Here is a 14,595-nt window from a genome sequence, read left to right as displayed (position 1 = left end):
CTTCCAAACCTTCCAACCCACCTTCTTGAAAACTCACTCCGAACCTCCACCCTCTGACACCATGGTCAACTCCTGTTGTGGATCCGTCTGCTCTGACCAGGGCTGTGGCCAAGGCTGCTGCCAGACCACCTGCTGCCGCCCCAGCTGCTGCCAGACCACCTGCTGCAGGCCCTCCTGCTGTGTGTCCAGCTGCTGCCGCCCCTCCTGCTGTGGCTCCAGCTGTGGCTCCAGCTGCTGCCGCCCCTGCTGTGGTTCCAGCTGCTGCAGGCCTACCTGCTGCATCTCTAGCTGTTGCCGCCCCACCTGCTGCCAGACCACCTGCTGCCGCCGCCCCAGCTGCTGTGTGTCCAGCTGCTGCCGCCCTTCCTGCTGTGGCTCCTGCTGTGGCTCCAGCTGCTGTGGCTCTAGCTGCTGCCGCCCCTCCTGCTGTGGCTCCAGCTGCTGCAGGCCTACCTGCTGCCAGACCACCTGCTGCCGCCCCATCTGTTGCCAGACCACCTGCTGCCGCCCCATCTGTTGCCAGACCACCTGCTGTCGCCCCACCTGCTGCCAGACCACCTGCTGCCGCCCAGTCTGCTCTAGTGGTTCCTGCTGCTGACTGCCCTGAACTGTGCCCACTGGTTTTCGTCAGCCAATCTTCTTGATGCAGTTTAACTGAACTGAGTCATGAGAGGCCAATTGTAAAACCTGTTTCAACTGATTCTTAAATTGACTGTGGCCTCCAAATACACAGTCTCCTCCCATCCTTCTTGCCCCCACCCCCACCATGTACTATCTGTCTCCCAAATGAACACAAAGTTTGAATTTTGTCTGAAATCTTTCAACCAACATGTCATCCCAATTGATATATTTCTTCCCGGCCGTCTTTTCTCATATGGAGATGTCCCTAAATCTTAAATAAATCTGAATTTCCCAGGCATACAAATACAAGAGTATCATGTCTGGTCATTTTTCCTCTTGACTTGCCATCCTTAGCTGTCATTGGTCTGTTGTTCTCTCTGCAGGGAGCAGAGGACAGCAGGTGATTTGAGGATGCCCCCCTCTATGCCCTCAGCATCCTTGTTTTAATGTAGGAAGGTGGTTCCTTACAGCAAACACTTTGATTCGTCGGCCTGTGGACTTTCTCCGGATGAAGGAGGCCAGCTCTAGGCAGGCCGGGGGTCCAAGTGTGTAGAATCAATGCTCGGCCAGTGATGGGTGCAGTGGGTACATACTCTAGCTCTTTCCTCTCAGGTGGGGCAAGGAGTACCACTCTCTACAGGTCCTTGGTGGAGTGACGCCCAGCTGCCCACAGGAGTAAGCTGCTCATTCCATCACCCTACACTGGCCTCCGTCCCTTCCCCGGATCACTTCCCAGGTTCCCTGCAGTGCCTTTTAGGATGATCTTCCTAACAGACTATTTTATTTGAAACTCGTGCTGGGGTCTGCCCCCGAGGGCCCTCCATCTAAAACAATGAGAATCACATTAAAGGCCCTCCAACCCAGGGCTATTCACATAGTGGAGTGTGTCGCCGAATAGACTCCAGAATAGACCTAACAGCCTATAGAAACTCAGTACAGACTAAAAATGTTTGTACTATAATAATAAAAATCATATAAGTCAGCTCGTTAATTTCTGGGCAAAGAAAGGAGAGAGTTAACACTTCATTAAACCAAAGCAATTTTCATTTGGGTGAAAAACTCAATATAAAAATTAAACTGTTAATATACTAGAAGAAATCATGAGACATTTTGAAACATTATTTTAAGCTTATCAAGGAACTCACACACCATAAAGACAAATATATACTAAATTAATATAAATAAAAATTATCTCTACTGAGTCATCAGTAGGCCTCACTCATCAGAGCTCCTAAGGGACAACCTTTTCCCAAAACAGGAGGTCACATGGAACTCTTCGAGGTTTTTTCAGACTTCATGATGAGGCTCTCAAGGGCCTCTGCCCCACAGCAACTTGATATCTGCTTTTGTTCTCTCATCATCTGTGACAGAAGAAGAGGCTCAGGACTTCTCCAAAAAAAAGTGCTGTATCTGGTTCACCAGCGTTATGACAATACAGGCTCAGCACACCAGCCACACCTCCCAGCCGAGGTCCCGTCAGGAGCTCAGGTTGTTAGCACCCTGGGGTGTCCACCTGAAAATCAGAGCCAGGGCAGAAGTAGAAACTGGCCAGAAAAAAAAGCAACATGAGGAGTTTGGTTTTATTCGACCTATACATCCCTTACGGTAGAGAGGGGTCCTCCAACCCATGTCATTGATTCCACCTCTGTAAAACCAGCTTAGAGTTCAAGCTCTCCACTGACTATCCTTGGAGGCAGCCATTCCATAAACCATATTCACCACAGCGACTCAAATTGGTTTCTATGAGACACCCACTTAGGCTGTATCAGTCTATTATAATAATCTGGGGAAAGTCAAGCTCTCACATACAGCAACCATATGACTAGCTGATTCGTGTTTAAAAAATGAGGGCACTGCCAGATCATCTGTTAGCTCCTTATATACAGTTTCCCCTTGGAGTCAAGGAAAGTCAGGGAGGGAGTAGGACACTTACTATAAAATCTGTTTGTTTGTTTTTTTTGTATTATGTTCTACCAAATGGGTGACAGCTTCAACTTTAGGATAGTTCCTGGATAGCCATTCCTGTCTTAGACTAGCCATCCTGAGAACAGAGCCAAGGACATCTCAACTTGGTTGAGAGTCTTCTTATAAAATATGCAAATGAGAAATAAAATGAGAGTCTTTTCATCAAAATATTTGGAGGCCATGAAGTTGAGGGAGATTGAATATTCTGTGAATGACAGAATCTGATTCAAAATGCCCTAGACATCCTTGCACAAGACACTAAATCCTGCAGGATGAAAGGTCAGAGTCTTTCTGAGGTCTAGATGAGTAGTTATTAATGCACATAGCACATGAGTTGGGTAGTTCTAACTATATTTAAAATTTTGGGCCCAAGTGGTGTGGGTCAGTGGTTGAGCATCAACCTATGAACCAGGAGGTCATGGTTCAATTCCTGGTCAGGGCACATGCCCAGGTTGCAGGCTCGATCCCCAGTGTGAGGTATGCAGGAGGCAGCTGATCAATGAATCTCTCTCATCATTGATGTTTCTCTCTCTCTCTCCCTTCATCTCTGAAAATATATGTGTGTGTGTGTGTGTGTGTGTGTATTTTTTAATTGGAAAAAGAACTGATTTGAACCACCCACACATCCTAACATTTTATTTCCTCTCAGCGCCTCTTCCTGAGGTGTACCATCATCAGTATACCTGTTATCAGGTAGAAGAAGAGCTTGAGAACTGTTGGTCTATACCAGCCATGGGCAAACTACGGCCCGCGGGCCAGATCCGGCCCGTTTGAAATGAATAAAATTAAAAAAAAAAAAGACCGTACCCTTTTATGTAATGATGTTTACTTTGAATTTATATTAGTTCACACAAACACTCCATCCATGCTTTTGTTCCGGCCCTCCGGTCCAGTTTAAGAACCCATTGTAGCCCTCGAGTCAAAAAGTTTGCCCACCCTCTACCTACTGCAAATCTATAAGAAAGATTGGAGCAGTTTCTAATGAAAAAGACATAGATGTGTACAAGATATTAACTTCAAGGTAAGCCACACTTACTGCTGACCACTGTTGCCATTAAACTCTGAATGCCAACACTGATACATTGATGAAAGTGTATATTATTCAGCCTTAAATAAATTCTGCCATGTGTGACAACATAAATGGACTCAAAAGACATTACGCTAAGTGAAGTCAGTCAGTCACGGAAGTACAAATACTGCATGTTCCACTCGTTGAGATATTGAAAATAGTCAAATTCATAGAAGCAGAGAATAAAACGGTGAAATTTAGGACCTGGGGGAGGAGGAAGCGGGGTGTTGTTGTTCAATGGGTACAGAGTTAAAGATATACAAGATGAATGAATTTTAGAAATTTGCTGTACAACATTGTGCCTATAGTTAACAATAACAGTACGATGCACTTGTTAAGAGGGTAAATCTCATACTAAGTGTGTTTAACACACAAAAAACAAAGGGACAGAAAAACTCTTTAGGGGTGAAGAATAGGTTTTTACCTCAATTTTGGAAATGGTATTATGGTGCATGCATAAGTCCAAACTCATCAGAATGTATACATTAGACGGGTAATTGTTTTTGTATATTACACATACCTTAATAAAGCTGAAGACAAAGAAGAAACATCAAAATTAGATGACTTAGTTTTTCCTCCAACACCAGTTATTTGTTTCTCATCAAAAGTCTAGAAAATGGGCCACAATTCACAGGAGGGAGAGGAAATATCCTAAGAGTCTATTCTCATGCCAGCGATGCCCTGATTCACATTCAACACTTCTCTGCCCACCTGACCCACAATGAATGAGACATCAAACTAGAATGCAGCTGTATCCCCCTAAGTCACCAAAAGGAATGTGGCTCATTATCACCCAAAGGCAGACATGTTGGGCTGTGCAACATGAGACACACATACATGATCTAAATGCATCAATCACATGACAGCTTTCTTTAAGGAAGATGAAGCAAGAAAGACACATAAGAGAAGATCCAGGAAGAGCTGAAGTGAGGAATCCTAACCCATCAGGAAAAGGAAATATTGTTTCCATCCATCTTGAAAGGTTAGCCAGGAAAACAAACCTGGCTAATATCCTAATCACCTGTTAATTAGGACAAACAGGACAAGGAAAGAGCACAGCTTCTGATGACAGCAGCCCTTAGCAGGGTATAAAAGGGGACCTGGGGCAAGCAGACTTCCAAACCTTCCAACCCACCTTCCTGAAAACTCACTCCGAACCTTCACCCTCTGACACCATGGTCAACTCCTGTTGTGGATCCGTCTGCTCTGACCAGGGCTGTGGCCAAGGCTGCTGCCAGACCACCTGCTGCCGCCCCAGCTGCTGCCAGACCACCTGCTGCCGCCCCAGCTGCTGTGGCTCCAGCTGTGGTTCTAGCTGCTGCAGGCCAACCTGCTGCATCTCTAGCTGCTGCCGCCCCACTTGCTGCCAGACCCCCTGCTGCCGCCCCTCCTGCTGTGGCTCCAGCTGTGGCTCTAGCTGCTGCAGGCCTACATGCTGCATCTCTAGCTGCTGCCGCCCCACCTGCTGCCAGACCACCTGCTGCAGGACCACCTGCCGCCGCCCCTCTTGCTGTGGCTCCTGCTGTGGCTCTAGCTGCTGTGGCTCCAGCTGCTGCCGCCCCTCCTGCTGTGGCTCCAGCTGCTGCCGCCCTTCCTGCTGTGGCTCCAGCTGCTGCCGCCCCATCTGCTGCCCAACCACCTGCTGCCAGACCACCTGCTGCCGCCCCATCTGCTGCCAGACCACCTGCTGCCGCCCCATCTGCTGCCAGACCACCTGTTGCCGCCCAGTCTGCTCTAGCGGTTCCTGCTGCTGATCATCGTGACCTGTGTCCACCTGGTTTTCATCAACCGATCTTCTTGATGTAGTCCAAATTGAACTGAGTCATGAGCATCCAATTGTCAAAACTCAGTTTCAACTGATTCTTTAACTGATTGTGGCCTCCAAATATAATGCCCCCCCATATGTTACTATCTCTCTCCCAAATGAATAGAAAGCTTGAATTTTCTCTGAAATTCTTCAATGACTATGTCATCGCAATTGATATATTTCTTCCTTACCACATTTTCTCATATGAAGATGTCCCCAAATCTTAAATAAATATGAATATCCCAAGCATACAAATACAAGAGTATTATGTCTCATTTTTCCTTCTTGAATCAGCATTCTTATCTGTCCGCTCTTCTGTTGTTCTCTGCAGAGAGCAGGCTATCGCAGGTGATTTCAGGATATCTAACTTTAGTCCCACATCATCCTCACTCTATTATAGGAAGATGGTTTCCTACAGCAAGCACCTGGAACTTTCTGTCTGAGAACTTCCTGCGGATGAAGAAGCAAGCTCTGGGCAGGCCACAAGTCAGAGTTAAGGTCTCTGGGAACACTGTTCAACCAGTGGACGGGAGTGTTTGCTCAATGCTGTAGCTTCTTTTTTCCCTAGTGGGGACATGCTGTTCCAGTTTCCAGAGGGCCTCAGTGGGAATTGCACCCCAGTTGTCTACAGGAGTAATCTCATTAAATCATTTATATTGTGGGTCAAGCATCCAGATGCAGCTCAGCTGACCCCTCCATTTCATCCACTTGCCCAACTCTGCAATCGAGGTGTTAGCTGGCACTGGGGTCCCAGCTAAAGTCTTGACTGAGCAGGAATCCAGTTCCAAGTTCACTTATGTGGTTGGTGACAGGATTCAGTTCCTTGAGGGCCATTAGAGTCAGAGCCGCAGTTCCCTCTGGTTGTCAGTAGAGACTGTTCTCAGTGCTTTGCCACATACTTCTCTCCCACCTGGCCGCTTACTTCCTTAAGAGCCAGTGAGGGAGAGAAATCTGGCGAGTCACCAACTTTTGTCACTTAGTCACCTGATGTTGATTAGAAGCAATTTTCTCACAAGGAGGGAAATATGTAAGACCATGAACACCAAGAGGTAGAAATCACTGGGCCACCTAAGGGGCTGCCTATCATAACTCTTACATAATATTGAGAGAATAGAAACACACAATACATATATGAAGATTCCACTTATATAAAATTCAAAAACATGTAAAACTAAACTATATTGCTTAGGATGCATACTTAGGTGGTAAAACTGTAAAACACATCAGTGAAAAGATTACTTTAAGAATCAGGACAATAAGAATCAGGGGGAAGGAGAGCGATGTGGTCAAGAGAAGACACATCCAGGTCCCCCTTGGTGACAGCAATGTCCTATTTCTTGACCTGGGTGTTGGGATAGATAGATGCTTGCTTCATAATTATTTATTATATTATACTTGTACTAGAGGCCCGGTGCACAAAAATTTGTGCACTTGGCGGGGGGGGTCCCTCAGCCCGGCCTGTGCCCTCTCGCAGTCTGGGACCCCTCGGGAGATAACGCCCTGCTGGCTTAGGCCTGCTCCCGGGTGGCAGAGGGCAGGCCCAATCCCTATGTGCAGCCCCTGGTCGGGCTCAGAGCAGGGCCGATTGGGGAGTTGGGGCGCCGCCCCCTGTCATGCACAGAGCAGGGCGGATTGGGAGGTTGCCATGCTACCCTCAGTCACACTCAGGGTAGGGCCGATTGGGGGGTTGGGGCACCTCCCCCTGTCACACTCAAGGCAGGGTTGATGGGGAGGTTGCGGCGCCACCCCATGTCACGCACAGAGCAGGGCCAATCAGGGGGTTGGGGAGCTCCCCCCTGTCTCACACAGAGCAGGGCCCATCAGGGGGTTGAGGAGCTCCCCCCGTCACTCACAGAGTAGGGCCGATAGGGAGTTGGGGCACCGCTCCCTGTCACACACAGAGCAGGGCCAATCAGGGGGTTGGGGCGCCTCCACTGTCATACTCAGGGCAGGGCTGATGGGGAGGTTATGGCTCTACCCCGTCACACACAGAGCAGGGCCCATAGGGGGGTGGGGGGGTTGGGGCGCTGCACCCTGTCACACACAGAGCAGGGCCGATCAGGGGTTTGGGGAGCTCCCTCGTATCAGGCACAGAGCAGGGCTGATCAGGAGGTTGGGGCGCCATCCCCTGTCACGAACAAAGCAGGGCAGATAGGGAGGTTGTGGCCCCGCCCCCTGTCACACACAGAGCCACAGGGCGATCAGGGGGTTTCAGCACTGCCCCCGTCACGCTGATCCCGGTGCCGGGAGGCCTCTCGGCTCTGCTGATCCCGGTGCTGGGAGGCCTCTCGGCTCCGCTGATCCCGGTGCTGGGAGGCATATTACCCTTTTACTATATAGGATAGAGGCCTGGTGCATGGGTGAGGCTGGCTGGTTTGCCCTGAAGGGTGTCCTGGATCAGGGTGGGGGTGCCCACTCGGGTGCCTGGCCAGCCTGGGTGAGGGGATGATGGCTGTTTGCAGCTGGTCACACACCCTTCAGGGTTGGGGTCCTCACTGGGGTGCCTGTCCAGTCTGGGTGAGGGGCTGAGGGCTGTTTTCAGGCTCCCAACTGCTCCTTTTTTTATTTTTTTATTTTTTATTCTGGGCCAGCTTTAGCTCTGGCTCCAGGTCTGAGGCCTCTGCTGCTGAAAGCAGGTATCTGGCTTGTTTGGGTTCTATAATAGAAACAATGTATAACTCCAGCTCTGAGATCCCGGCCGGCTGAAAGCAGGTTTCTGGGGTTTTGTTTAGCTTCTATATTTGTTACAATGTTTCAAACTGCAAGCTCAGAGGCCGGCAAGGCAGGCGGGGAACGTTGGAGTCCTCCGTCACTGAAGTAAGCAAGCCTCATGTTCGCTTCCAGCTGCCTGGCTGCCGGCTGCCATCTTGGCTGGCAGTTAATTTGCATATCGCCCTGATTAGCCAATGGGAAGGGTAGCGGTCATACGCGAATTACCATGTTTCTCTTTTATTAGATAGGATGTTTTATACACTTTTCAGTATACAGTAGTCCCCCCTTGAATCTGAGATTTTGCTTTGTGTACTTTTAGTTACCCACAATCACCCATGGTCTGAAAATAGTAAATAGAAAATTAAAAAAATAAACAATTCATAGTTTTAAATTGCACGCCATTCTGAGCAGCCATGGTGAAATCTTGTGCTGTCCTGTTCCATCCCACCCAGGTTGTGAATCATCGCTTTGCGCAGTAAATCCATACTGTACATGCTACCCACCGTCACTCACTTAGTAGTTGTCTCAATGGTCAGATCAACTCTCTTGGTGTTGCAGTGCTTGTGTTCCTTACTTACTGCTGCTGGTCATCGTGACCTGTGCCCCAAAGTGTAAGAATAGTGACGCTGGTAATTCAAATATGCCAAAGAGAAGCCCTACAGTGCTCCTTTTAAGAGAAAGTTCTTAATAAGAAAGTATTTTTTAAAAAGCATATGCTGAGGCTGCTAATTTCTACAGTAAAAATGAATCTTCTGGCCTAGCCAGTTTTCTCAATGGATAGGTCACCCCTAACTGGCCAGCTCACTGAAGGGTCCCGGGTTCAATTCTGGTCAAGGGCACCTTCTTGTCTAGGGCACATGCCCAGGTTGTGGGCTCAATCTCCAGTAGGGGACGTACAGGAGGCAGCCAATCAATGATTCTCTCTCATCATTGATGTTTCTATCTCTCTCCCCCACTCCCTTCCTCTCTGAAATTCATAAAAATATTTTTTTTAAAAAAAGAATGGATCTTCTATCCATAAATTGTGATTAAGGAAAAAGAAATTTGTATTAATTGGTTGAGAGACCACATTCACATAACTTTTATTACAGCACTAGAGGCCTGGTGCATGAAATTTGTGCAGAGGGGGAGGGGGTCCTGCACCCTCTCCAATAAGGGACCCCTTGGGAGACATCCCTCTTACAATCCTGGACCTCTGGCTCCTAGTCACTCACCTGCTGGCCTGCCTGGTCACCCCTAACTGCCCCACCCTGCTGGCCTGATCGCCCCTCACTGCCTCTACGTGCCAACCTGATTGCCCCTAACTACCCCCCTGCTGGCCTGGTCACCCCTAACTGCCCCCTCCCGCTGCCAGCCAGGTTGCCCCAACTGCCCCCTCCCTGCCGGCCCAGTTACCCCCCTCTGCGCCCCGCTGCCAGCCAGGTTGCCCCAACTGCCCCCTCCCTGATGGCCTGGTCACCCCTTAATGTCCCCCATGCCAGCCTGGCCATCCCCAACTGCCCCCCTGCCAACCTGGTTGCCTCTTACTGCACCCCCTGCCAGCCTGGTCACCCCCAACTGCCCCCCTCTGCCAGTCTGGTCACCCCTTACTGCCTCCCCCGCCAGCCTGGTCTCCCCCAACTACCCCTCCTGCTGGTCTGGTCACCCCCAACTTCCAGCCCCTGCTGGCCTGATCACCCCATGCAGCCTGCTGTTCAGTCGTTTGGTCGTCCCTCACTAACCCCCACTGCCAGCCTGGTTGTAGTCAGCCATCTTTGTGAGGGTGTGAGGGTCAATTTGCATATTACCTCTTTATTATTTAGCAGTGATGGCGAACCTATGACACGCATGTCAGAGGTGACACGCAAACTCATTTTTTTGGTTGATTTTTCTTTGTTAAATGGCATTTAAATATATAAAATAAATATCAAAAATATAAGTCTTTGTTTTACTATGGTTGCAAATATCAAAAAATTTCTATATGTGACACAGCACCAGAGTTAAGTTAGGGTTTTTCAAAATGCTGACACGCCGAGCTCAAAAAGTTCACCATCACTGTTATATAGGGTAGTCTTATAACTGTTCTATTTTATTATTAGCTTTGTTTATTTATCTCTTACTGTGCCAAATACATAAATGAAACTTTAACAAAGAGACCAGCTGGAGAGAGATACTGCAAACATGTATGCCAGCAAAGAAACAACATAATAAACTGTGGGATGTTGTAGTAACCAGAGCCATGTAGATAAATTGTCTGCCACAGTTTAGGATACAGAACATGATCCAAAGTTTGAAACACCTAAGGAAACCCATTCCAGTGGCATAGAGGCCACCAACATCACACACGTACAGAGGTCCCCTCCCTCATTGCTCACAAATGACCCAGAGGGGTCATTTTTCTCTTGTCCCATGCCTGCCTGATAGCACACCATGCGGATGGAATTTCCTCCACATTAGTCACTGGAAGAAATGCACAACCAGGAACATGTCTGCCCAGATCCCATCCTGAGGGGATCCCGAGGGGAGAGTAAGGAGTATGATCCCACATGCTAAATGGAGGAGAGTGTGGCCTAGAAGATGCCTGCAGGTATGACTCAGAGGCAAAGCAAATCAGACAGCACTTAGCATATCTGGAAAGGAAAATGTTGTTTCCAATAAGTTTAAACCATTAGGCAGATAATCATTAATGTGTAATCTGATAATTACTCAAACATTAGGTAAATAAAAACAAGGAAACATGTGGACAGCTCACCCTGTTCAGACAGTATATAAGAGGCCTTGCCACAAGGAGACCCCCAAACTCAAGAACCTCACTCTCCTGGAAACCCACCCAGAACCTCCACCCTCCAACACCATGTCCTGTTGTGGCTCCGTCTGCTCTGACCAGGGCTGTGGCCGAGGCTGCTGCCAGACCACCTGCTGCCGCCCCAGCTGCTGTGTGTCCAGCTGCTGCCGCCCCAGCTGCTGTGGCTCTTGCTGCTGTCGTCCCTCCTGTTGCATCTCCAGCTGCTGCCGCCCCTCTTGCTGTGGCTCCAGCTGCTGTGGCTCCAGCTGCTGCCGCCCCTCCTGCTGTGGTTCTAACTGCTGTGGCTCCAGCTGCTGTGGCTCCAGCTGCTGTCGTCCTTCCTGTTGCATCTCCAGCTGTTGCCGCCCCTCTTGCTGCGGCTCCAGTTGCTGTGGCTCCAGCTGCTGCCGGCCCTCCTGCTGCCCCTGCTGCTGCCTCCGCCCAGTCTGTGGCCAGGTCTCCTGCCCCACCAATTGCTATCGCCCCACCTGTGTCATCTCCACCTGCCCCCGCCCCATGTGCTGTGCTGTCCCTGACTGCTGAATCTTTGCCTATAATCTGTCACACTATGGATGTCCTCACGAGTCACCTAAAATGTGTTGAGCCAGCCAGTGACTGGGGAATGAACGCTTAGCTTCCAACTCTTCTTCTGATTTGGCATTCAGAGTTGGTGTTCAGTTTCAGGAAATGATAAATGAAAACACATTTGTCAAATGGTTTTAACCGAGGCCCAGATGCATCTATTTTTGAACCAACACTGTCTTGTCCGAAGTATATACTCTATGTGATGATCTCATATAACATTGTCTCCATATTTTCTTAATAAACAGCTATTTTCCCTGATATCGAAATCTCCTGATTTGTTAATTTGATGTGTATGTGTGTGTGTGTACATGACTTCACACTAAGAAATGTCGCATGAAATGCAGGACAGTAAGTTTGGGAGCAGTTACTTATCTTGGCATCAGGATTCCACTAGGCATTCCTTGCATGACACAGGCAAAGTTACTTAATATCTTTAAGCCTCAGTTTTTTCCTCTGTGAAATGGGGATAATACGTTATGCTCTTCAAAGGTCCAAAGACATAATCCATGGAATAAATACACTTAGCACAGAGGTGAGGAGCATGATGTAAGCTCTCAGTAAATACCATTTTTATTGTTACTATTATTGAAACACTACCCTGGTTGAGAATACTACCTTAGTATCATGTTCTGTTCGACAGAACAACAAAGAAAGTGTGTGCAATTGTTTCACTGACCTCTAGAACTCTAAGTATTGGCATATGTCTCAAATGTCCCTTAAAAACTCCAGTGAACCGAACATCATACAGACACCTAAACTTCACTGGACTGTATTTCTACTTGCAGGATGTCCCATTCCTGGTTGTCTTAATAAATGTGGGCGTTTCGCTGAGCTGGGGTACTTCCTCCTCCCACCCTCAGCCCCTTCCTCATTTTCTCTCTAAATAATAAACTTCATCTCAGAATACTAAGTGTGCCTTCTAAATATAGCTTTCTGGAAGTGTATTAAAGTCCATGGCAACTTCTCCATAAAAATTTTACAACTTTTAAAAATATTTTTTTATTGATATTTATTTATTTATTTATTTGAGAGAGAAAGAGAGAAAGAGAGAGAGAGAGAGAGAGCGCTAGAAAACATCAATTGAGAGAGAATCATTGATCGGCTGCCTCCTGCACAGCCCTACTGGGGACCGAGCCCACAACCAAGGCCCACACCCTGACCGGGAATTGAATCCCAGTGACCTCTTAATTCAGGGGTCGATGCTCAACCACTGAGCCACACAGCCTGTGCTTTTAAAGCTGTTTATTAATAGATGTGCAAGCCCAGCTGAAGTGGCTCAGTTGGCTGAGCTGCTGTCCCATGCACCAAAGGGTTGCCTGTTCATTTCCCAATCAGGGCACATACCTGGGTTGCAGGTTTGATGAGGGGGTAGTTGATTGCTGTTTCTCTCTCATATCTATGTTTCTCTCTCTCGCTCTTGCTCTCTCCATTCCTTTCTCTAAGCATGTCCTAAAGTTTTAGTATTTTAAAACGGAAACTCCTTCATGATTTTAGCCTCTCACGTTACTGAAGTTTCCTATCTTCCTGATGGTTTTACTCTCCTGTTTTCGGCTTTTGTCACCTTGCTTGGCCTTATGTCAGAGCACATGTGCAGGATATTTCTTTGAGACTCAGTTTTCTTGTCAACAAAACTCAGGTGAGAATGATCCTCCTTATCTGCAAAAACATCTCACAATATATATACAATAATATCATTTTTATCCTATATAATAAAGAGCTAATATACGACTTAGACCAAACAGGAGAAGGACCATCCGGATGAAGCTGGGGCTGCGAGGGCCAAGCCCCTTGCACAAATTTTGTGCATCAGGCCTCTAGTACTAATATAAGGGTCTATAACTTTTGGTTCATAATCTGAAGTACAATAAAAAACATTTTAAATTCAAAATTTGTGTATATCAGAGTTTTACATATTAGCTGGGTTATATTTCAAAAAAATAAATGTAACTAAGAGCTGACTGGTATTTCTAAAATATTTTTTGAAAGTTCTAAGGTGTCAAGAAACAAACCATATCGAGGTTGATATAAAATGGGCTTCACCCCAACGTAAGTTGAGTGTTAGGGTGTTAGTGAGAGGGTTAGCTTGACACGCAGGCAGACAGGGCAGGGTCCAGTGGGAAAGAAAGGCAGGTGGAACACAGGCAGGACAGACACGGCAGTGTGAGCAAAGCCTAATCACAGGAACCAACCATGCAGAAAAATAAAGTGTTTCTGGACTCAAAGCGGGAGACGAGAAGCTAGGGAGGGTCTGCAACAATAAGTTGAACTGACGCATAGAAACAGGGAAAGTTCAGGTCTGTTGCTGGGCAAGAATATCTGAGGGAATCAATCAGGTGATGACATGGATAGATACACAGCAGGCCTGTAGCCCATATATACTCCTAGGCCACAAAGCTTCATGGGAAACCCATTATTGGCCCCCGCCCCCCCCCCCATGCGGGAGGTCTGAATCTGCTTGTAATAAATTTTCCACACTTTTGCTTCAATATTCTGGTCTGCGATTTAATTTGGCTTCATAAGACATTACCCCAGAGGAAAAAAAAAACCTCGGCTCCGCATCCTGGTTATCAGTACGAAGCCTCCAGAAAAACCCAGAAGAATGCTGTTCAGAGAGCATCTGGTTGGTGGACATTTAGAGCACCGTTTATCCTTTAAAATTTTTAATTGTGGGCTTTTAGGAAGTAGGTGTCATAAATTATACACAGAGCTAGTTACAAAATATATAAATAAATAGTTAAGTTAAGGCATCTTTTATAACTTTTCTGCAAAACCCTCCTTATATCTCCATTTTCCATTTGGCCCAATTCTCTTCTGATTCTTTCTTTGAAATAACTATTATACTCATCTTATCACCTGATGCTGTGAACACACCACCCACCCTGCCCCACTTAAAACTTTTAAGCAACATCTCTCCCCAGAAATCCAAGTGTATTTTGGCATTTCTAAAGGCAGATAAAAAATTAAAACAAATCACATATAACAAATATATTATATTACTTCTTGCCTAAAGGCTTTTAATAGATCCTCACAATTTCTTGTGGAATTCAAGGCTACATACAATCCTTCCCACAT

At 47.2% G+C, this 14,595-nt stretch overlaps 1 protein-coding gene across 4 annotated transcripts; it reads left to right on the top strand.

Annotated features, from left to right (window-relative positions):
• The first annotated feature begins 22 nt into the window (after positions 1–22).
• Positions 23–11,761, top strand: LOC132218994 (keratin-associated protein 4-3-like). Of its 4 annotated transcripts, none has more exons than XM_059670974.1 (2): positions 23–581; positions 4,883–5,409. In XM_059670974.1, exons 1-2 carry the CDS (start codon positions 62–64, stop codon positions 5,407–5,409), a joined length of 1,047 nt encoding a protein of 348 aa, XP_059526957.1. In that variant the 5' UTR covers positions 23–61. The 4 variants fall into 4 exon arrangements, with proteins under 4 accessions (XP_059526957.1, XP_059526961.1, XP_059526959.1 ...); XM_059670976.1 differs by lacking the exon at positions 23–581 and adding an exon at positions 11,054–11,761 and having other exon boundaries at positions 4,710–5,254; XM_059670975.1 differs by lacking the exon at positions 23–581 and adding an exon at positions 11,065–11,761 and having other exon boundaries at positions 4,710–5,382.
• The last annotated feature ends 2,834 nt before the right edge of the window (positions 11,762–14,595 follow it).

The sequence above is a fragment of the Myotis daubentonii genome, chromosome 16 (genome assembly GCF_963259705.1).
Source record: "Myotis daubentonii chromosome 16, mMyoDau2.1, whole genome shotgun sequence".
Lineage (NCBI taxonomy): Eukaryota > Metazoa > Chordata > Mammalia > Chiroptera > Vespertilionidae > Myotis > Myotis daubentonii.
Note: the sequence above shows the minus strand (reverse complement) of the source record. Positions and strands in the feature narration are given on the sequence as shown.